The sequence below is a fragment of the Molossus molossus genome, unplaced genomic scaffold (assembly GCF_014108415.1).
Source record: "Molossus molossus isolate mMolMol1 unplaced genomic scaffold, mMolMol1.p scaffold_m16_p_7, whole genome shotgun sequence".
NCBI classification, from domain to species: Eukaryota; Metazoa; Chordata; class Mammalia; order Chiroptera; family Molossidae; genus Molossus; species Molossus molossus.
This window is the reverse complement of record NW_023425401.1, coordinates 92,419,760-92,442,122: the sequence shown is the minus strand read 5'-3', so window position 1 is coordinate 92,442,122 and position 22,363 is coordinate 92,419,760. Positions and strand designations below refer to the sequence as shown.

At 40.1% G+C, this 22,363-nt stretch overlaps 2 protein-coding genes and 1 pseudogene across 3 annotated transcripts in view; 2 read left to right on the top strand and 1 right to left on the bottom strand.

Annotated features, from left to right (window-relative positions):
• Window positions 1-19,436, bottom strand: part of AHCYL2 (adenosylhomocysteinase like 2) — a 184,555-nt gene extending 165,119 nt beyond the window's left edge. For both annotated transcript variants that reach the window (XM_036246783.1, XM_036246784.1), the window contains exon 1: window positions 19,027-19,436. In XM_036246783.1, the coding sequence (XP_036102676.1) occupies window positions 19,027-19,395 (369 nt within the window). In that variant the 5' untranslated portion in view covers window positions 19,396-19,436. The remainder of the gene's footprint in view (window positions 1-19,026) is intronic.
• On the top strand, window positions 3,562-3,658 carry LOC118620554 (annotated as a pseudogene).
• Window positions 19,437-19,792: 356 nt separating the features above from the next.
• On the top strand, window positions 19,793-20,848 carry LOC118619697 (short transmembrane mitochondrial protein 1-like). The gene is made up of 3 exons (XM_036246333.1): window positions 19,793-19,836; window positions 20,444-20,549; window positions 20,813-20,848. The coding sequence occupies exons 1-3, from the start codon at window positions 19,793-19,795 to the stop codon at window positions 20,846-20,848; spliced, it is 186 nt and encodes a 61-aa protein (XP_036102226.1).
• Window positions 20,849-22,363: the final 1,515 nt, after the last annotated feature.

Here is a 22,363-nt window from a genome sequence, read left to right as displayed (position 1 = left end):
ATGGACAACTTTGTGCTGCTGCTGTGTGGGCCACTCAGAAAGTTGACTGAAATAGCTAGAGACATTTAAACTGAAAACCAGGAAATTTATCAGACTGCCACTCCACCATCTAAAGATGCTTTGAGCCCAACATCTAGAAATCTTGACTGACTGCCCACTGGACTAAAAAACAACTGTGTTTATAGTTTGTACAAATCATTCACTTCTGTTTTTATAGAAATGTCTTTCATTAAATGCCTGATTGCTCACACCATATAGAGGCCTAACTCAAGTTTGTGTCCTACTCTCACCTATACCATTGCCTCCTGAGACACAACTGTTTAACTAGACTGACTATTCCCAGGACTGAGAGACTAGTTCAATGGGTTATGAAACACTCTATCAACTCAGTTTCTGGACTGTGAAACTTTCTAGGGAAAGTTTCAGATGGAGGAATGATGTGGTTCCAAATACGTAATCCCAAAATATAATACACATTTGGCATGTTCACTATTTTAAGCTAAAGGAATTTGAAAAATGGCAAGTGCATGAAGAACTCTCTGACCTCCTCTTTTCCCCTGAAGCAGGTCAAAAGATCCTCATGTGAGAGGTATTCTCCTTATATGTGGAATAAAGGAGCATTCTTATCTCCAAAGACAAAGGGACCTGACAAGAGGAATCCTAACAAACAGGCTTGCTAAGTTTTCCCCAGTTTACTGCCCTTAGCGCCTACGGTTTTGTCCGATCACGTTTTGCCATGACTTACTTTCCACTCTTTAGCAAACCTAGTACAAAAACACCCACGTTTAACCATTTCTTTAGTCTTCATTCCTTATGAAGGCTCGCGTGTTACATAAAATTTATAGTAAATAAATCCGTACGCTTTTCTCTTGTTAATCTGCATTTCATCAGTCCAATTTATAGGACCCCAGGCAGTGATCCTACAAGAGTAGCAGGAAAAAGAAACTTCCCCTACATTATCAAGGAGTATGAGAAAAACAGATGAACAAATTATGGACTAATAAAGTCACTAGAGAATAAGACTTATAACCAAACATTTCAGCTCAATTCCTGATGAGCATTCTAACAGTCCTCCAGGTTAGCAAAGTCCTAGTCAACAAAGCAGAGAGAAAATGGAGACAAGGTCTCAAATATCAAATATGAACTCTTTATTCAACGCCACTAAAGTGAGCTGCTAAAATCAGAATGTATTTATTAACCAATTACAACTAACAAATGTTGAGTCTTCTCAAAGAAAAAGATTTAGGAATAAACAATGCCATTTTACTAAAAATATATCAACTTCCTATATGATCATTATAACCATCCCCTTCTAAGAATTGGTTACCTCAAAGCTTTATATTTAATTATTAAAGCAGGTTCCTACCAAATTATGCAAATCAGTCATACCCGTCTAGGCCTAAAATCTCTCAAAAATGACATAAAAATAGTTTGACTAATTGGCAGAACTACAGCACAAATTTACTTTGATCCTACCAAACTGTAAAGGAAAAGAGGCTTTCAAATTTGTTTAATGTATATATATAACAGAATAATAATAAATTTGGTAATATTTAGCTTAAATACTAAGAGGAAACTGGAAAAAAAATGTTCTATTTAAGCTAAATAGCCAACAATCCATACTTTGAAATGCTTTAGGATTTAGAGAACAAAAATTCACCCTAAACCCAAGTCAATTTATATTAATCACTCCTCTTTACACAAATATCACAAAACAGACTGATTTAATCATTCTTTCACTCAAAAACCTTACTATCTGCCAGATGCTAACAATACACTGAGTAAGAAATAGTGTCAGCCCTTGTAGTTAGTTTCCAGTCTAAAGGACAAGGCAATAATTTGAAATAGCATACACACTCATCTATCAATCAAGGTAGATAAATCTGTGTCCCCATCCACTACGAGAAGAGTGCTACCTGTAAATCTTATGGGAATAAATGAAATAACAGGTTTAGACTATAAAATGAACTACACCTATGAACCATAGATGTAATTTACTTTACACAAAAACACATACAGTATTTTACTTTAAAGAGAAAATATCACAGAATCTCTCCCCACAGAAATGAAAACCATAATGAGCTTTAAAACAGCATAGGGTATATAAATGTTTCATTTGAGGAGGTCACAACATAGATATCCTAGAATTAAATAGGGACAGGCAGTCTATGAACTGTCAATTTAGAATACTGATTAAAAACTGATTCAAAGTAGAAACTTAAAGGGTATCAAGTTTCCTGATTCTACAAGAAACATTAATTTTATAGATAAGAAATGTATGTCAAGCAGGTGATATCCACTAATACATGTCAATTTATCTAATCCCTTAATCTGTCAAAATTAAGACACTATATTTCTTTCTCTCCCCTCTCCCCTTCCACTCTCTAAAAATCAATGGGAAAAATATCCTCAGGTGAGGATTAACAACTAAAAAGAATATATTAGCAGAAATTTGCTCTACTGACTGTCAGCTATTATATTTACTGGTGAAAGACTGAATATTTTTCCTTTAAGATGGGGAATAAGGTGAGGATGCCAACTCCCACAATTTCTGAGGTTCTACACAGTTAGAAATGCAGCAAGAAAAACAAATTAAAGGCATACACACTGGAGAACAAGAAGTGAAACTGTCATTTGCAGATGACATGATCCTGTATGCAGAAAATCTAAAGAATCCAAAAAACTACTCAAGTAATAAACAAATTTAGCAAAGTTGCAGGAAATTGACGTACAAATATCAATTTCACCAGTAGGTATAAACAAAACAACTGAAAACAAGGACTCAGACAGACATTTACACACCCATATTCATAGCATTAATCATAACAGCCAAAAGGTAGAAAACAACCCAAGTGTCCTTGAACAGAGGAAAGGATAAATAATATGTGGTAAGATATAATGAAATATTATTCAGTCTTGCCCTGGCCGGTTTGGCTCAGCAGTTAGAGCGCCCACCTGCGGTCCGGAGAGACCCGGGTTCGGTTCCCGCTAAGGGCATGTACCTTGGTTGCAGTTTGTCCCCGGCCCTGGTTGGTCATGCGGGTGGCAGCCACTCGATGTGTCCCTTTCACACCGATGTTTCTCTCTCTCTCTCTTCCTCTCTCTCCCTCCCACTCTGTCTGTACAAAAAATGGAAAAATGTCCTCGGGTGAGGATAAAAAAGAAAAAAAAAGAAATATTATTCTTAAAAAGGAATGAAATTCTGATATGTGCTACAATATGGATGAACCTTAAAAACATTACACTAAGTGAAATAAGCCAGATACAAAAGTACTTCTATGATTCCACTTACATAATGTATCCAAAGGCAATTGCATAGACACAGAAAGCAGAATAGAAGTTTCCAGGAGCCAGGAGGAGGAGGGAAAGAGGAATTACTGATTAATGGGTACAGAATTTTTGTTGGGGATGACGAAAAGTTTTGGGTATTGATAGTAGTGATAGTTATACAACACTGTGAATGCACTTAATGCCAATGAATTGTACACTTTAAAATGGCTAAAATGATATTATGTTATGTATATCTTATCATAGTAAAAAAAAAAAAAAAAGTCAATTGTTGTGCTCACCTCTACAGCACATATACTAAAATTGAAACAATACAGAGAAGATTAACATGGTCCCTGAACAAGGATGACATGAAGCATTCCGTATTTTTTAAAAAATCAATTGTTTCTATATACCAGCAATAAACAATCTGAAAATAAAATTAACAATTCCATTCATAAGATTAAAAAATGCTTAGCATAAATAACAAAAGAAGTGTTGCCCTGGCCGGTTTGGCTCAGCGGTTAGAGCGTCGGCCTGCGGTACAGAGAGATCCGGGTTTGGTTCCCGCTAACGGCACGTACCTCGGTTGCAGTTTGTCCCCGGCCCTGGTTGGTCGTGCGGGTGGCAGCCACTCGATGTGTCCCTTCACATCGATGTTTCTCTCTCTCTCTCTTACTCTCTCTCCCTCCCACTCTATCTGAACAAAAAATGAAAAGAAAAAAAAATGTCCCCGGGTGAGGATAAAAAAAATAAAATAAAAAAGAAGTGTTAAGCCTGTATTCTGTAAGGTACAAAACATTGCTAAAAGCAACTAGAGAACATCTAAAAATACAACCACTTTTGAAAGCAATTTAGGAGTATCTGGTAAAGTTGATACACTTTAAGCAACTTTATTTATAGGGATGTACCCTAGAGAAACTATCACACATGTGCATGATTAAGGATGTTCACTCCAGTAAAAAATGAAAATAAAAAGGAAACATTAATAGGTGAATGGGTAAACTGTGGTAAGTTCATACAGTGAAGTAATACACAGAGGTTAAAATGAATCAACTAGAAAATCTACATGTGTCAGTCCAGTTTGAGTTTCACTCAGAGAAGAGTGAATAAAGCAGGCTGCAGAATAGTATCAACTCGATACTACCATTCACATTACGTTTATAAATATACAAAACAATACTACATAATGTTTGTTGATAACAACTGATACTGATGAACAATATATAGCAAAAATATTACAAAGTGAAGGGGAATTGTAAACAGCAAAGTTTGGACAGAAGTTACCTCTGTAATGGGAGAGTAAGGACGAAGGGCAATGAATAGAGACAGGGTACCAAAGGGTCTTTAATTTTATCTATAATATTTCATTTCTTTAAAAATATCTACAAAAAATTCTGCAAAATGCCAACATTTGTTAAATTGGGCAGTGAGTATAATTCTCTCAGTACTCTTCCATATGCTTGGGGAAAAAAATTTTTTAAACAGGTTTACCGCCCTGGCAGGTTTGGCTCAGCAGTTAGAGCGACGGCCTGCAGTCTGGAGAGACCCAGGTTCAGTTCCCCTAAGGGCACATACCTGCAGTTTGTCCCGGGCCCTGGTTGGGTAGTATGGGTGGCAACCACTCGATGTGTCCCTTTCACGTCGATGTTTCTCTCTCTCTCCCCCACTCTATCTGAACAAAATATCAAAAAATGTCCTCGGGTAAGGATTAAAAATAAACAGGTTTACCTTTTTTGGAAACTGTATTTGTAAAACTATTATACTAATAATTGCTCTGGTACCTAACTCAGTGAGATAGAAACTTTCAAGAATCTAAGTACAAGCATGTTGTACAGTGGAATCTTCTTTGCCCTAACAAGATATTTCTCAAAAAAAAAAAAAAAATGCTGCCTGAGGCACTGAAAAAAATCTGACTATGTGGAACCAATGATCTATCAAATAACACAATCAATGTGCCATCCCCACCCACCTCAGTGTAGTTTTAAAATCTTTTAACTTACAGCTAAATTATTCCCCTGAGTCACTAAGTTTCACCACAGGTCTCTCTGCAAATTTATACCATGAACTACCTAACAAGCAAAAAACCCCAAATGGCACCTCTTTCTAGTTTTAACATAGTTTTCCCTCTCCACCCTACATTCTTCACTCCCACAGAGAACTCAGTACCAGTCTTCCACATAGGTGCAATGTTTCTGGACCTTCTAATCCTGGGCAGCTTTATGTGACTCACACAGCTTCAAGGGAGTGTGTTAATTAGTGCCAAGGGGAACTAAGCATGGAATTCTGCTTAACCAGCAATCTAGGATACAAGCTCCTGAAAGAGAATGACTTTTTATCTAAGCATGATGAGCACATCAAATAGAAAATAATGCCCAGGAACAGGCGGTTTCAGAAACAGGAATTCAAATAAACCTGACTTTGTAGACTCAATGGCAACCTGTCTGTTTTTTCATTTTCTGGCTCAGTTAAAAGTACCTTAGAGAATATACTTATCCCTTCTCAAAATAACTATGGAGAACACTACTCAAGTCTCATGAAAATCTGAGTTTTAAGCATTACCTACTGGGTGTCAGTGTGTGTTTATCTGTTTATAGGGGGGAGTGGGCCTCAGAGTATATACAGGTCTGTATAGGGTGTCTCTGTGGGTATACATGTAGGGGCCTCTGTGGAGACTTGTGGGGTTCTTTCTCTGTGGGTGTGTCTTTGTGTGTGGAAAGGGTCCGGGTAGAGAGGTCTTGAGGGGTTCTGTTGTAGGTGGGGAATCTCTGTGTGTCTGTCTTTATACATCTGTGCCTGTCTGTGTTTCTATGTCTCTGTCCATCAAGTATTTTATTAAAAGTCATATGATAAGTTTTATTATAAATTTTTACCCTTCCCTAAAACCCTAAAATGATTTTTCCTCTCTACTCTGAGGTTTCATAAAAGAAAAACAAAATAAGACCATGTGCTAAGCCAACATTATTCAACAGTAAGTAAAAAATTGAGGTTTGTAGCCCGGCTGGTGTGGCTCAGTGGATTGAGCGTCGTCCCACTGACTGAGAGGTCCAGGTTCGATTCCCAGTCACGGCACATTCCCAGGTTTCAGGCTCAATCCCCAGTAAGGGGCATGCAGGAGGCAGCCGATCAGGAGGCAGCCGATCAATGTTTCTCTCTCACATCAATACTTCTCTCTCTCTCCCTTCGTCTCTAAAAAAAAAAAATCAGTAAAAACATATATATTTTTTTTAAATTGAGGTTGTAATGGGTATAAACTAGTCCAGAACCAGAGTTGCCTGAGACTGTACATTTCTAACAAGCTCCTGGGTGATGACAATGCTTCTGGTATGAACCAGTGTGAATAGCAAGGATCTAAAAGATTTCAAACTTAATAAATTGCTTCTAACTATAATTAGACTTCCCATGTTAATTTTTCAGAGTAGCATCCAACTGACTGACCATATATTAAATCAACTTGAGTGTTATACATCTGACCATAAATTAGAAGTTATTCTGTTTTAATTTTTTTATTGATTTTTAGAGAGAGAGAGAGAGAGAGAGAGAGAGAGAGAGAGAGACATCGATTTGTTACACTTATTTATGCATTCATTCATTGGTTGCTTCTTGTTATGTGCCCTGGCTGGGGATCAAACCCAAAACCTTGTCTTACCAGGATGATGCTCTAACCAAATGAGATACTCAACCAGGGTCTAAAGTTATCATTGTGGTTTTTTTTAATCCTCATCCGAGGATATTTTTCTATTTATCTTCAGGTTGAGAAGGAGGGAGAAAAAAGGCGCGAGAGAGAAACACTGATGTGAGAGGGGCACATCGACTGGTTGTCTCCAGCATGACCCCAACCAAGGCCAGGGACAAACCACAACCGAGGTACAAGCCCTTTGCTGGAATCAAACCGGGGACTCATTAGTCTGCAGGCCCATTCTCTACCATTGAGCCAAACTGGCTAGGGCTATCATTGTGTTTTAAATATGAGTCTCTTGTGAATTTGGTTTGAATGAGCCAGTCCTAAGACTTGAATGATCTCTAAGTGTCAATTTCTGGATTTGTAACACTGGAATATGGAAACCTCACAAAGGTTCTGCTACACTGTGAAGCCTCCTGGATGGACAACCAACTAGTTTTCCTAAGGTAATACACAATGATTTCAATGCTGACCTCTTCAAACTGCAACAATTCCTACTTCCATTATTGGTCATATCAAACTAGACTGTATTTATTTTCATATCTACATCCCTACCCTCTCCTTGAGGGCAAGAATGGTATTTTGCTGATTTAATAACCCTACAACTTAGTAGTGTTTAGCACACAACACATAAACGGTTTTTATACAAAGGAAGCTCGCAGTGGTCCTGGCCAGTACGGTTCAGTGGTTAGATCATCTGAGAACGGAAGGGTCTCGGGTTCAATTCCCAGTCAAGGGCACGTACCTGGGTTACAGGGTCCATCCCTGGCCCTGATCAGGGGCATGCAGGAGGCAACAAAACGATGTCTCTCTTTCACATCGATGTTTCTCTCTCTTTCTTCCTCCCTCCCTCCCTTTCACTCACTCTAAAAAGCAATAGAAAAGTATCCTCAGGAGAGGATTAACCAAAAAAAGAAGAATAAGAACAAGAAGCTCACAATGTATCAGGGAAGAGTACTAGACAAGTATCCAGAAGTAATAAAATTGCTTCTCTTTACAGGACAGCCTAGCATAGGCCCTCATAAGAACCAGCATTTAGCTAACCATCTTTTCTCCCTTATAAAAGTAGATATGAATATAGTAAAAATTCCTATTCTATTTCTGTCACCCAAAACAGAGTGATCCAAGACCAGACTCAGTCAAGCTTTATCCAATAAAGCTTTGTTGAAAAGACTCTTTATTTACCTGCCAGGAAAATGAGTCTTTCTTTAACCTGGAACAGGTAATGTACTATTAACTTTGAAAAGCAGATGTACACAAGTATCTAATCAGGGCAAAATTTTTTCTTCCTGTAATCTCATCACACATACTTAATTCCTAGAATGCCTTAAAAAAATCAGGTGTCATTTTGGAAAAGGACCACACAGTATTATATTTTTCCAACATACTATAACTGCAGAAAGGAAGTTCCTCTCTAAGCCATTGACGCATAGGGTGTGTATTTGAGATATAATCAAGGATTCAATTTCTATCAAAACAATCTATATCCATTAAACAATAACTGAGCTTACTTTAAACAATAAAATTTGCTAAAATAGCAAGTGCTGCCCTGGCCAGTTTGGCTCAGTGGTTAGAGCGTCGGCCTGCGGTCCGGAGAGACCCGGGTTCGGTTCCCGCTAAGGGCACGTACTTCGGTTGCAGTTTGTCCCCGGCCCTGGTTGGTCGTGCGGGTGCAGCCACTCGATGTGTCCCTTCACGTCGATGTTTCTCTCTCTCTCTCCCTTCCTCTCTCTCCCTCCCACTCTATCTGTACAACAAAAAAAAAAAAAAATAGGAAAAAAAAAATAAATAAATAAAATAGCAAGTGCTTCTGTAAATAACTCATTATAAGCACTACGTTTGTACTACCAGGATGGTAATTTTTAGTGTCATTCTTGAGTTAAACAGATATAGCCTACACAAAAGTTACTTCTACATGTCCAGCTAAAAGTTAAGAAGGATATTTAAAGAGAAAGAAACAGAACAAACCCAAAATAATAAAAATAGTAAATTTTATTTGGAGACAAATAGAGCTATGTTACATAAATAGTCCCTATCTTATATTACAAACAAAAATAAACTCCAGCCCTGGCCGGTTTGGCTCAGCGGTTGGAGAGTCGGCCTGCGGTACAGAGAGACCCGGGTTCGGTTCCCTCTAAGGGCACGTACCTCGGTTGCAGTTTGTCCCCGGCCCTGGTTGGTCGTGCGGGTGGCAGCCACTCGATGTGTCCCTTCACGTCGATGTTTCTCTCTCTCTTCCTCTCTCTCCCTCCCGCTCTCTCTGAACAAAAAATGGAAAAATGTCCTCGGGTGAGGATAAAAATAAATAAATAAATAAACAAACTCCAGAAGAATTTAAGACTGAAATATATTAATGCAAACATAAAAACAGTTTAAGAGAATCTAAAAGAATTTGTTTATAAACCTGGAGTAGGAAAGGCCATTCTAAGACACAAAATGTTTAAGCCATAAAGAAAAAAACTGGCCAAGCTAACCTCAAAAACTTTTAAAATCATAAACAAATAAGTCAACATGAAAATGAGAACAAAATGTTGATACATATACAGAAAGAATTAATATCCAGAATTATAAATAATTCCTATAAGCCTATATGAAAAAGACAAGTCAATAGGAGGGCAGAGATCTGTAACCTATTTTGATCACCGTTATATCCCCAGCACTTGGCACACAGTAGTCACTCAATAAATGTTCATTAGCGAATAAATATGAATAGGCAATTACAAGAAAAAGAATATAAATTACTAATATACACATAAAAATATGCTCAGCCTTGTATTAATCAGGAAAAATGCAGAAACAACAGTAAAAGATTTTCCTCATAAAAGGTGTAAAAATATTTAGTATTGGTGAAGTTGTAGTGAAAGAGCTGTCTTATATACAGTGACCTGACATGTAACATGGTACTCCATTCTTGAGGGCAACATGAAATTATGCATTAAGTTTAAAATGTGAATATCTTTCAACTCCATAATTCTACTTTAGATACCCTAGAGAAACAGTTATGCTTATATACAAAGAGTATGCATACAGGTAGTTACTATAGCACAATCTATAAAGAAAAAAAATTAAGTTAAAGGTGCATGGACAGAAGACTGGTTTAATAAACAACAATGGTATAGACTTTGGAAATCAATTCAACAGTTGAAAAGAATGAGATAGATATATATGTACTAATATGTAAAAAGCTCCAAGACATTCTCTTAAGTAAAAAACAAACAAAAAAACAGCAACCTGCAAAATAATGTACATACAGTATACTTTCATTTATTCACTTATGTACAAATTATAAAACTATAAATTTCTCTCTGTACAAATATAAAGTCAGAGAAAAAAGTAAAGAAAGACCAATTGAGAGTACAAGTCACCTCTAGGAAGGGGAACGAGACTGGCTGAGGGCCAAGGAAGGACTGTTTTACTAGACTGAATTACTTTACAAGAATATATGCAAGTGTTACTTGTGTAATTAAAACAATTTTAAACAAAAGAAAAAATAATATAAATACAATTTTATTGATATATAGAAAATAAGAACATTATTTGAGAATTGGACAGGGAGATAAATTTCATTTTAGATATGTTAGTTTTGAAGCCCAACTGCAAGTAGGCAGTGTACAAGACTGGCTGGTATTCAGAAGAGGAGTCTTGGCTAAAGAAATCATTTGGGGAGTTGCTGGTATGCAGTTGATAGTCAAAGGCATAGGAATAGTAGAGAGAAATCAAAACGGAAAGAGCAGAGGGCCCAGAATCAAGGAGAAAGTGCCAGCAAAGAAGACTAAAGAGTAGCCAGAGAAATAAGAGGAAAACTAGTGAAGAGCAGTGTCCTGGAAGTCAAAAGAGTAGACTGTCTTGATAAGAACTTGGTGTCAGATGATACCACGAGGTCTGATATGAGTAGAACTGAAAAAACAAAGGGCCGTGTTTCCCCAATATGATGGGCATTAACAACGTTAGCACGAGGGCTTTGTTTGTATCAGAGTATAAAAGTAGGAGTGGGTTAGCCCTGGCGGGTTTGGCTCAGCGGTTAGAGTGTCGGCCTGCGGTCCTGAGAGACCCGGGTTCGGTTTCCGCTAAGGGCACGTACCTCCGTTGCAGTTTGTCCCCGGCCCTGGTTGGGTCGTGTGGGTGGCGACCACTTGACATGTCCCTTTCATGTTGATGTTTCTCTCTCTCTCTCTCTCTCCTTCCCACACTCTATCTGAACAAAAAATAGAAAAAATGTACTCGGGTGAGGATAAAAAAAAAAAGTAGGAGTGGGTTAGAGAGTTCACGGGAAGGAAAAAAGCATATATGGCCATGTATTGAAAACTCCTTTAAGAAGCTTAGCTGTGCCCAGCTGGCGTGGCTGAGTAGTTGAGCATCGACCCATGCACCAAGAGGTCACCGGTTTGATTCCTGGTCAGGACACATGCCCAGGTTGTGAGCCTGATCCCCAAAGGAGGACACACAGGAGGCGGCCAACCGATGTTTCTACCTCTCTAAAATCAATAAAGAAAAAAAAAATTTTTTTTAAAGAAGCTTAGCTGTGAAAAGAGTAGAAAGATAGAGGAGCAGCAGAAAAGAAATATGGAGGTAAGAGGACAGGATTTTCAAAATGGAAAAAATCAAAGCAAGTTTGAATACTACAGGAAAGGTTCTAGTAGAAAGAGGAAATAACCAAAGGCAGAAGTTCTTGTTTTTTGTGTTTTTTTTATTCTCACCCCAGGACATTTTTCCATTTTTTTTTTTTTTCATGTAGAGTGGGAGGGAGAGAGAGGAACAGAGAGAGAGAGAGAAACATCGATGTGAAAGGAACACATCGAGTGGCTGCCACCTGCACAACCGACCAGGGCCGGGGACAAACTGCAACCGAGGTACGCGCCCTTAGCGGAAACCGAACCCGGGTCTCTCAGGACCGCAGGCCAACGCTCCAACCGCTGAGCCAAACCGGCCAGGGCCAAAGGCAGAAGTTCTTTAAGAAAACAAGAGAATGTGATTAGAGCACCTGTGGAGGACTGGTCCTCTATCATAACAGGTGGGAATGAATAAAAGATAAACCCATGATGCAGGTAGGTTTGTAGATTTGGGAGGTACAAAGATGAAGGGATTCCCTTTTGGCGGCTTCTGTTTTATAATAAAGTATAAGGAATATCATTGGTTCATTTATTTTTTTAAGTATGTTTTTATTGATTTTTTTTAGAGAGAGGAACAGGGAGAGATAGAAACATCGATGTGAGAGAAACATCAATGTGCTGCCTCCTGCACACCTCCTACTGGGGATCAAGCCTACAACCTGGGCATGTGTCCTAACCGGGAATCAAACCAGGACCTCTCAGTCCATGGAATGACACCTAATCCACTGAGCCACATGGGCCAGGCAGGAATATTACTGGTTTAAAAAGAAGAACACAGGCCCTGGCCGATTTTGCTCAGTGGTTAGAGCGTCAGCCTGCAGACCAATGAGTTGTGGGTTGGTCCCAGACCCTGGTCCGGTCATGCAGGAGGGAACCAGTAGATGTGGCTCTATCACATCGATGTTTCTCTCCATCTCTCTCTCTCTCCCTCCCTTCCACTCTATCAAATGATAAATGGAAAAATATCGAGTGAGGAATTAAAAAAAAAACTATTAAAATAAATAAATAAAAAGAACACAGGAGACTTGACTTGGGGTGGTGAACACACAATACAATATACAGATGATGTATTATAGAATTGTATAACTGAAACCTATATAATTTTAATAACCAATGTTCCCCCAATAAATTTAATTAAAAATTAAATTAAAAGAACATGTGAGATTAGAAATAAATAGAGGTGGTATGAATTAGTCATTTCTGATGAGTGGGAAAGTGAACTTACTAGAGAAATGTATAACATTGCCAGGCAATACTGATTATGCATATGAGACTGACGATTATTAACTTGTAGTGACATTGATCTGCCTGGTTTCCTGATTTTTTCTAGCAACTCTCATTTATTTCCATGGATGCAGACAACTAAAAAGGCAGATGGCTAGGTTCAACCAGTGCATTACTCAGAGTTCCACAAACAGCAGAAGGCAACTGTGGCTGAATTAAACAGAAAAAGAATACACAGAAAGGATATGAGGTAGCTTTCAGAGTGAAGAACTTGCTCCAGGGCTACACAGCTAAAAACATCACCCAAAATCATATTCAAAATGGGCTTTGATTGGTTCAGTAATAAATGTGAGACTATATATATATATATATAAAAGGGGGGGGGGGGGCTTTGAAAAGATGTGTTTGCTAATGCCAAGCGGGAGATGCTGCAGTTTAGGCTGCACTACTATAGTTGTGGATACCAGGTGCCACACTAACAGCATTCCCACTGTTGACCCTGTAACTGGATCATGCTGCTAGAGGCTAACGCTACATGGGAATTTGCTGGTAATGGAGGTGCAAGCTGTAGATCTTGAGATCCAAAAGGCTGCACAGAGTGGTCTTAGCAGCAGCCAAGATACAGTAGCTTTAACAGATTTCACGAGAGTTTGGTCAGAAAAGTAGGGGCTGGCAGTGTGGCCAAGTCTCCCATTGTTGTTATAGACAGTGCTCCATCTCACTAATCCCAAAGGCATCACAGACTGGCAAAGCCTTGGGCAAGTTACACTGTACTTACTCTCTTTGAGACTATATTTTCTCTGACAAAGTTGTTCCAATTAAGTGAGATGAGATAGAGAGAGAGATGTCTGGCAGAGAGTAAGTATTCAGCAAATGGTAGCCATGAGTGAAGAGTTATAATCGAAGCCAAGAAAATGTAGTCAACAGTATCTAATCTTTTAGAGTGTTCAAAAGGGTTCACCACTGGAGCACTGCAGGTGATAAGTTTGTAGGCAAGATGAAACCAGTTTTAATCTCAGGCTACTTAACTTTCAATGACAGTTTTGCAGTCTTCAGAAAGGCTTTAAGGAAAAACCTGACTTATAGTCAGAGAAATTCCACTAGCAGCTCTAAAACCTCTGTACCCTTCCTTTACATAGTTCTGAGCTAAGAACTGGTGCCCCAGATACATTTCCACTTGCAAAGGAGAATAGGAAATCATGAGCTATTAATGCAATGCCCAAGAAAGAAAATGATTACTTGAACTGTTGCAGAGTATAGCTGGGGAAGAGGGGGACCGAAATGTCTTAACTTATTTAATTTAAGCAAAATAAAACTGTTACAGAAGAAATGTCAATCCAACACTTTCTCTTCTGCTCACTTAGCCCTCACCAAATCTCAGGCCATAGGTCATTCAGACTATAAAAAACTCCCACAAATTCCACAGAAATCTGATCAAGCTACTATTGGGTAAATGGAATTTCGGCTTACTGAGTAAATGGAATTTCGGCTCCTCTAATTGTATACATACCTCCTGAACACAACAGCAGGACACCAGACCAGGGCAACTGCCAGACTGTTCTCCCATCCACCTCAGTTGTACTTCTCTGAGTTATTAAAACAAGAACCACCAGAAAGAAACTGCATATTCTTTATAAAACCAACTTGACAAGAGTCTGAATAAAGATTCCAACAAATCTTTTTTTCCTTCTTTCATTGTGGAAGAGGGGAACACTTTCAAGAAAATAATAGAATAAATAAATTTACTCTCCTTTTTTCATGAACTATCCATTTCTTGAATGAATTGGATATTAAGGACTTAGGTTTTTCCTCAGGACATCAAATACACAATTGCAACTTCAGCTCTGAGCAACCTCCTAAAACACCACCTAATGTTCAATCTGTCCCAATCAGGTCCAAGGAGAATATAATTCACAAATTATAATGCCAAAAAAAGGCTGCTTTCTCTTCAAGTTTCATATATGTTCACATAAACATATGGTAAAACCACTGAATAAGCTCAATAAATAAAAATAAACTACTTATTAGTGAAATAACAAAAACATCCACAAAAAATACATAGTTTAAGATTCAATCTGAGTTTTGAACAGAGAAATATTTCAATTGAAAAGCAACTGAGTTTGGGTTTAGAAGTCAAACAGATTAGAGTTCTGTCAGCTCCATCACATTACTAAATGTGCAACCCTGGAACAAATTCTTTAATCTCTCCAACCCTCAATAAAACAAGGATAACCCTACCTCTCTCTGAGAGCTCTTAAAAGGATTAAACAAAAAAGTATGTGTAAAGCTCTAATACAATGCCTGGTACACAGCGAGAATATCTAACAGTATGCATCCCCTTCTAACTGGCTAAAGGTTCAATTAGAAATTGATTCATGAAGAAGGTAGGACTTAAAGAAAAGGGAAAGCCCTAGCTGGTTTGGCTCAGTGGTTAGAGTGTCGGCCTGCAGACAAGAGAGAGTCCCTGGTTCAGTTCCCACTAAGGGCATGTGCCTTGGTTGCAGTTTGTCCCTGCCCCAGATGGGTGGGAACCTGTTGATGTATGTCTCTCACATCAATGTTTCTCTCTCTCTCTTCCCCCCCTCTCCCTCCCGCTCTATCTGAAGATAAATGCAAAAAATGTCCCCAGGCCCTGGCCAGTTTGGCTCAGCGGTTAGAGCGTCAGCCTGTGATCCAGAGAGACCCAGGTTCGGTTCCCACTAAGGGCATGTACCTCAGTTGCAGTTTGACCCCGGCCCTGGTTGAGTCGTGCAGCAGGCAACCACTCGATGTGTCCCTTTCACATAGATGTTTCTCTCTCTCCCTCTCCCTCTTTCTCTCCCACTCTATCTGAACAAAATACGGAAAAATGTCCTCGGGGGAGGATAAAAAAAAAAATGTCCTTGGTGAGGATTTAAAAAAACAAGGAAAAATTGAAATTGTTAGCTGGACAGAAAGAGGAAGCATATTCCCTTAGGTACTCCATATTTATTTATAATTTAAAAAATAACAATATTTCTTAGATTATTAATAAATTACTAATGTGAAAATGCATCATTAATCTTAAAATGTTTTTTTCTATATGAGATGTTCTTCTTCCTCTCTCCTAATTTCACAATTCTTTGCAGTTCTACATTTGTACAATTTTTTCACCAGCCTCTTCCTAAAGCCCTAAGACCCTTACTTGGTTTTGGGATGAACTAAGCCTTAAACCAGACACACATACCTTATAATTCAACAATATTCTCAGACTTCTGAGAGAAGATCAGAACCAAGCATTCAAGAAGTTAAAGGCCCCAGCCAATGTGGCTCAGCTGGTTGGAGCATCATCGCATGCACCAAAAACTTTTGGTTAGGTCCCTGGTCTACCCGATCAGGGCACATACCTGGGTTGCAGATTCGGTCCCTGGTTGGTTCACGTATGGGAAGCAATCAGTTGATGTTTCTCTAACATCGATGTTTCTGTCTGTCTGACTCCCTCTTTCAAATCAATGACCATGTCCTCAGTTGAGGATTAAAAAAAAGAAGTTAAAAAAGAATCAGTGGGGCATGATGAAAAGGATATGGGCTTTGGAAATAGACATAGGTTTAAGTCCTACCTCTGCTACTTTCTAACTGTATAACCTTGGGCAAGGCACTTTACCTCTCTGGGCTTCATTTCATCATTTGTAAAGTGGAGATAATGCCACCTATATCTCAATATGTTGTCAGGATTAGAAAAACACCTACAACAATTCTTGGCATATAAAAGGCCAATAAATGGTAACTATTATTAGGGTCAATATGTCAATTTGCGTTACTGAACATTATGCAAAGCTGTGTTTTCCTAACTAATAAAAGGAGTCACACTCCCATGCCTACATCCAATGCTCCCATATTCCCATGCCTACATCCAAAAGATTCTATTTTAGTAATCCATAATTAACCAAGTCAAGAGCTTAAAGAGTTCAGGCAAGAAAGCTCTAACATGGCTCAACTCATTCTCTGCTGACAAGCAACAAAGCCAGTGCAAGGTGGATACCTTTGCCAAAAAAAAAAATAATCATCTGCTTGAACATGGTCATTACAAATACTGATGTAACCACAACTGAGTTACAGTTCTTGGCTCACAGCCTTACTGTCAGAAAGTTTTAACTTTTCTGAAATAAATCCTCTTCTGCCTTGTTTTCCCTGCTGTACTGTGACATTCCTATGACCCCATTATTAAGAACACAGGAAAGAAATCCTCTCAACTTTACCACTCCATTCACTGTGGAACTTCTCTTCCCATTTCACCATATAGTGATTTTGGGTTTGCTGGATTCACTTGATCTGAGCTTATGAAGAAAAACATTATGTACAAATATATCAGAGCCACAATAAAAAGATCTGGTCCTCAGAGCATCACAAATTATACGATGCAACTTGTGCCAAAGATAAGATGTGACTGAGTATCCTGCACACCATATGTTCATTCTTATTAACTACTGCACTTGAGAATTCTGGCTCTTGTAAAAAGTTTATTTCCCTTGTGCGGCTGAAAAGAGTAAAAGAACTAAGAAAAATGATGACAGATACATGAATGAAGTAAGGGAAACCATCAATGGAAATGTGACTTAAGACAAATAAACTTCTATATGGCAGTTACAAAATTAAAGCAACAGTCACCAATTACATAGCCAAAGGTAGCTATTTCAAAGGTGCCCCCAGTCTCTCCCACACTATATAAAGCAGAAGGGAGAAAAGTGGGGGTACCAGGATTCAAACCAGGTCTGTCTGACAGTAAATGTTCTGTCTCAAAAACAATTTGCTAAACACTCTTACCCTCAAGAGATCTAATCACATTACAGATTTTACACAAAAAGGTCCTTAACGCAAGAAAAATTTGGCTGAAGTTATAAAGCAACTGAACTAGTCAGAAACATGTTCTAGATTTCCAGACTCACATCTAGGTACTAGAGGCAGCTCATGCTGCCTTCCTTTCCTCCTATAGTAATTCCTCCCAGAGGAGTTTCATACTGCAAACAAGGACACAGTCCTAAGGCATCATTAAACAAATTCCTTCAGTCTTGCCTCGGATATCATTTGTTAATCACCTATGTTTGGGTAGTTAGAATGAAAGGGTTATCTGCTTTATACCTTAATCATTAGGTTATCACAAGTTAGGCTGGATCCAAGGTTCCAATTCAGCTGATTCTTACAGTGAAACCAACGCAGACTTCACATCACCTTACTGCTGTTCTGATAAAAATCATTTCCAATAAAAAACAAAAAACATAAATCACTGTGCTCATATTGTATGTATGTCAGAAATTAGAGCCATAATCATTTTTTTATATGATTCACGTCTTTTCCAATATTTGCCCTTTTTCTCTGTGCTATGAGAGGAGAGACACACTATGCATAGCCATTGTAAGGGTAATATGTAAGTACACTACATCTAGGGACACTTACTCGCTGGTGCTCAAGACTATGCCTCTTCAAAACTGTGTCTGAAAGAAGCTGACAGCTGAGACAAAAAGCCTTACAATGACAGCCTTTCCCAAAAGTGGAAGCATTTCTTCCTAACACTTTCAGATCATAATAAAACGAACCAATAAAACAAGCAATCTCTCTAAACACAATCTAATAATCCTGGTGGCCAACTACTGAGCAGAGAGGACAAACCTCTGAAAAGAGTGAAGACAATCTCTCCATTACCCTTCTACATTCAGAGGAGATGCAACATTGCAGTATCTGGAGTGAAGGGCACAGCATCAGCACTACTCTATGGAAGCTGTTGACCACAGAAAGGCATAAAATAATCATCTGCACAGAAACCAGACAACTGAGGATTTCAATGCGAGGTAACTATTGCTTACTCCTAACTACAATCAGAAAAGATCTTTCCACCCTTATTGCTGGGTGAACTCTCATAAGTGGTAAGGTTTTTCGGTACCACCGGGGTCGTCTCCTCCGAGAGTCTGAAAAATAACACGGGAGTATGTTGGGGTGCAGGGAGGGGCAGTATTAGGTGCCTCTCTTCTCCCTGCCCATTCCAAGTAGTAGTGGAAAGCGCTACCTCCATGTTATTCACAGCAAAGTGCGGCCGTGCTGGCTGGAGTCCTCGCTTCCCAGCACCGGGGGACGGGTGGGGGCATCTCTGAGAGAGTGGGTTTAAGGGGAAAAGGGGTCCCTCTGCTTCCGTGATCAGAAGGGAGGGTGCTTCGGTGCCGAGAGGATCAGCGTGCGGGTCCCCCTCCCTCCCTCCCTCTCTCTCCACCAGAGGCAGCCCGGCCCCAATACCTTCTTGACCGTGCGCGGCGCCTCGGTAACGGTGCCGTCGGGGCTGAGCAGGGCCTCGCCGCCGTCGCGGTGCCGCTGATGCTGGTGATGAGGGTCGCTCCGCTTCATGGCCGACGCCTGAGGCACTTTCCCAGCGGCAGGGCTGAGGGCAGCTGTGGGCCCGGAGCCGGGGCCAGGGGCTGGGGGCCGCTCCGCGGCTGGAGCTGGAGCTGGAGCCTCGGGGTCCCCGCCGCCCGCCGGGGGGGCCATGGTGCTCACGGCCGCCGTGCTCAGTCCCAGTTGCGGCTCCGCCTCGGAAGGGCTCAGGTCCTTCAGGTCCACCTCAGGCACTTTCGCGGCAGCCGCTACTGACACGACCTGCACCGACATCACCGCTTCCACTGCAACCGCCGGCTCAGACTCCAGCTCCAGCTCCGGCTCGGCCCCGCCTCCCGCCTCCCTTCCCCTTCCCTCCCCCATCCCTCCACTCCTCCCCTCCATCGCCTCCGCTACCCCGCCCCCGCCCCCGCCCCCGCCCCCGCGCACCCGCCAGCCAGCCCCAGGCTCCCACTCCCGCCCCTCCCCTCCGGCCCTGGTCCTGCCCCGCTCGCGCGCGAGGCGCCACGGAACCTGTAGTGCGCTTGCTCCGGTCTGCGAGCGGTGAAAAGACCTTGGGACCTCAGTCCCCGACCTACACTGCGCGCCGCCGAGGGCAGTGCCCGCGAGGCCCCCTGGGAGTTGTAGTTTTCGTCGTCCTACCTCCGGCAAGTTGGATAGAGTAGGACAGATGGAGCGCAAGGGCCCGCGACTAATAGAAAGGAGTGGGAAGAGGTGATACAACGAAGGGGATAAGAAAGAGAAAGTCTCCAGAGGAGTTAACGATTTCCGTGGAGAAAATGCCAGAAATCCTAGACTGGGAAGGTGGGGGAGGAATTACCCTGACAGTGTGAATTTCCTGTGTGCGCACGCACGTTTGCGATCACGTGAGCAGGCATTTAAAGGAAAAGTGGCGGCCACACGTGAGAAGAGTGCCTTCCTCAGGCTTGAAGTTGCTTGAATTTACTGATTCTGTGCAATCGGTATTCTAACACCTTTCCAAACTTCAATGACATTGTTTTTAGAAGAAATAAAATTCTTGCTGTGGAAATGTCTGGGACATTCTGGGTCGGAATTTTAAGATCATCCCCAAAAGAAGTTAGGTATCATTAGGTTGAAATAAAAGGCAGTGGAGTTTCGTGTTTAAGAGGCCAAATCTTTTGACCTATTAATTATACTAGGGAAATCATCTGAAATTAAGATAAATCTGTCAGCATAGAGAAATGTTAACCACATGTGATTAGTGATTGTGTGTGTGTGTGGCAAATTTTTATTTTTAATTAAGTAGCTGAACAGCCCACCAACCTGCTACCATCATTCACTCCCGGTTCGCTGATATCAGGCTCCAGTTCCTGCTTGGATTTACTTTTGGCAACCTGGTTGGAATGTATCTGGCTCAGAATTATGACATACCAAACCTGGCTAAAAAACTTGAAGAAATTGCCCTGGCCGGTTTGGTTCAGCGGTTAGAGCGTAGGCCTGCGGTCCTGAGAGACCCGGGTTCGGTTCCCGCTAAGGGCACGTACCTCGGTTGCAGTTTGTCCCCGGCCCTGGTCGGTTGTGCGGGTGGCAGCCACTCGATGTGTCCCTTCACATCGATGTTTCTCTCTCTGTTCCTCTCTCTCCCTCCCACTCTACCTGAACAAAAAATGGAAAAATGTCCTCGGGTGAGGGGGAAAAAAAAAAAACTTGAAGAAATTATATTATATAGGATTTGAATGCCAAGAAGAAACCCCCTAGTTCATGAGGCCAACTCCAGCGCTGCCTCCAGGAAATCCTGGCTTTACTCTTCTCCAGGGCCTCCTCTACATCTGAACCAAAGCTTCTGTCTTATCTCCAGTATCAGCCTTTGCTAGACCCTGCATTTCTTCGAGCACAAATGGGGCCACAAGTTATGAACTGTCCGTCCTTACTTTTCCAACATCCTCACCTCTTCCCTTCCTCTTTCCAGCTGCTTGGGAGGTCCTAAGACTGGAATTATGGTGCTAGATTTGTAAACATGACCTTTAATTAGTAGTCTCTCCCTTATTCTTTGGGATTTCTACTGCCTTTTTCAAAAGAAAAATCAATGAGTTTTGTATAGCTAATCAGATATAAATAATATTGATTTCACAGATTAGCAATGATAATGAGTGTTTAAACATTTGGTATTAAATCATGTTGTTTCAAGGTCATTAAAGTTACAATTTAGAAGCCAGTTTCTGGTGAATTACCCATTTATTTTATACCATTCTCAGTATAACTGACATATATGACTCCACAGTTGCTCATTTAACCAATAAATCAATTTGCTACTCATCAACTGAGAAACTATAGTCTGAGAACCCATCAGGAACTGGGGAATTAAAAATATGTAAAATGGTGGTCTTTGTCCTCAGTAGACTTCGTAGTTTTGTATACATGCTTTCCCTTAGTGATGTATTTGATCTGGCTCTTTTTCCTCAAAAGAATCATGCGTTTTTTAAATATAGGTGCATTTGACATTACGTGATGGATAAATGAGTTTTATATAAAGGAAATTGCCTTTTCACATTTAAAAATATGTATTTACATTATAACTTCATAGTGGTTCTCACAACAACACTTTTTTTTGTTGCAATCAGAAATTATCATTGTAATTCGTCAAATATATAATCGGTCCATTTTTTAATTTTTTTTTAAAAAGTAGCTGAAATTATTGCGGTTTATCATTAAACCTTTGATTACTGATTTTTTAAAGGCTTCATTCTATAAAGATACATCATTTTCAAATCACAGTGAAAGGAACTTGAATCATTTACCAGTTTTGTTTTCTACTATGTGCCTTAGAGATACCTAAAAACTGGTATCTGACAAACAGAATGATATCTGCAGAATGTAATATTGTAGTGATAGTACTGAGATTGATTGTTACAAACTATTTGACTATTAAATGGTCACGTCCTAATTATTACTATAGAACATTGGTTCTATAACAAAAATAAAGAATAGAAACTGGAAATTTATCAAATTCAATGTTCACAGATAAAATGGTTAACCGCCCAGCCAGTGTGGCTCAGTGGTGGAGCATCGACCCATGCATCAAGAGGTTGCTGCTTTGATTCTTAGTCAAGGCACATGTCCAGGTTGTGGGCCAAATCCCCAGTGGGGAGCATGCAGGAGGCAGCCAATCAATGTTCTCTCTCATCGATGTTTCCATCTCTCTCTGCCTCTCCCTTTCTCTCTCTCTAAAATCAATAAAGAAAAAAATTGTTAACCATTCTTTCAATTATGTTCTGCAGAT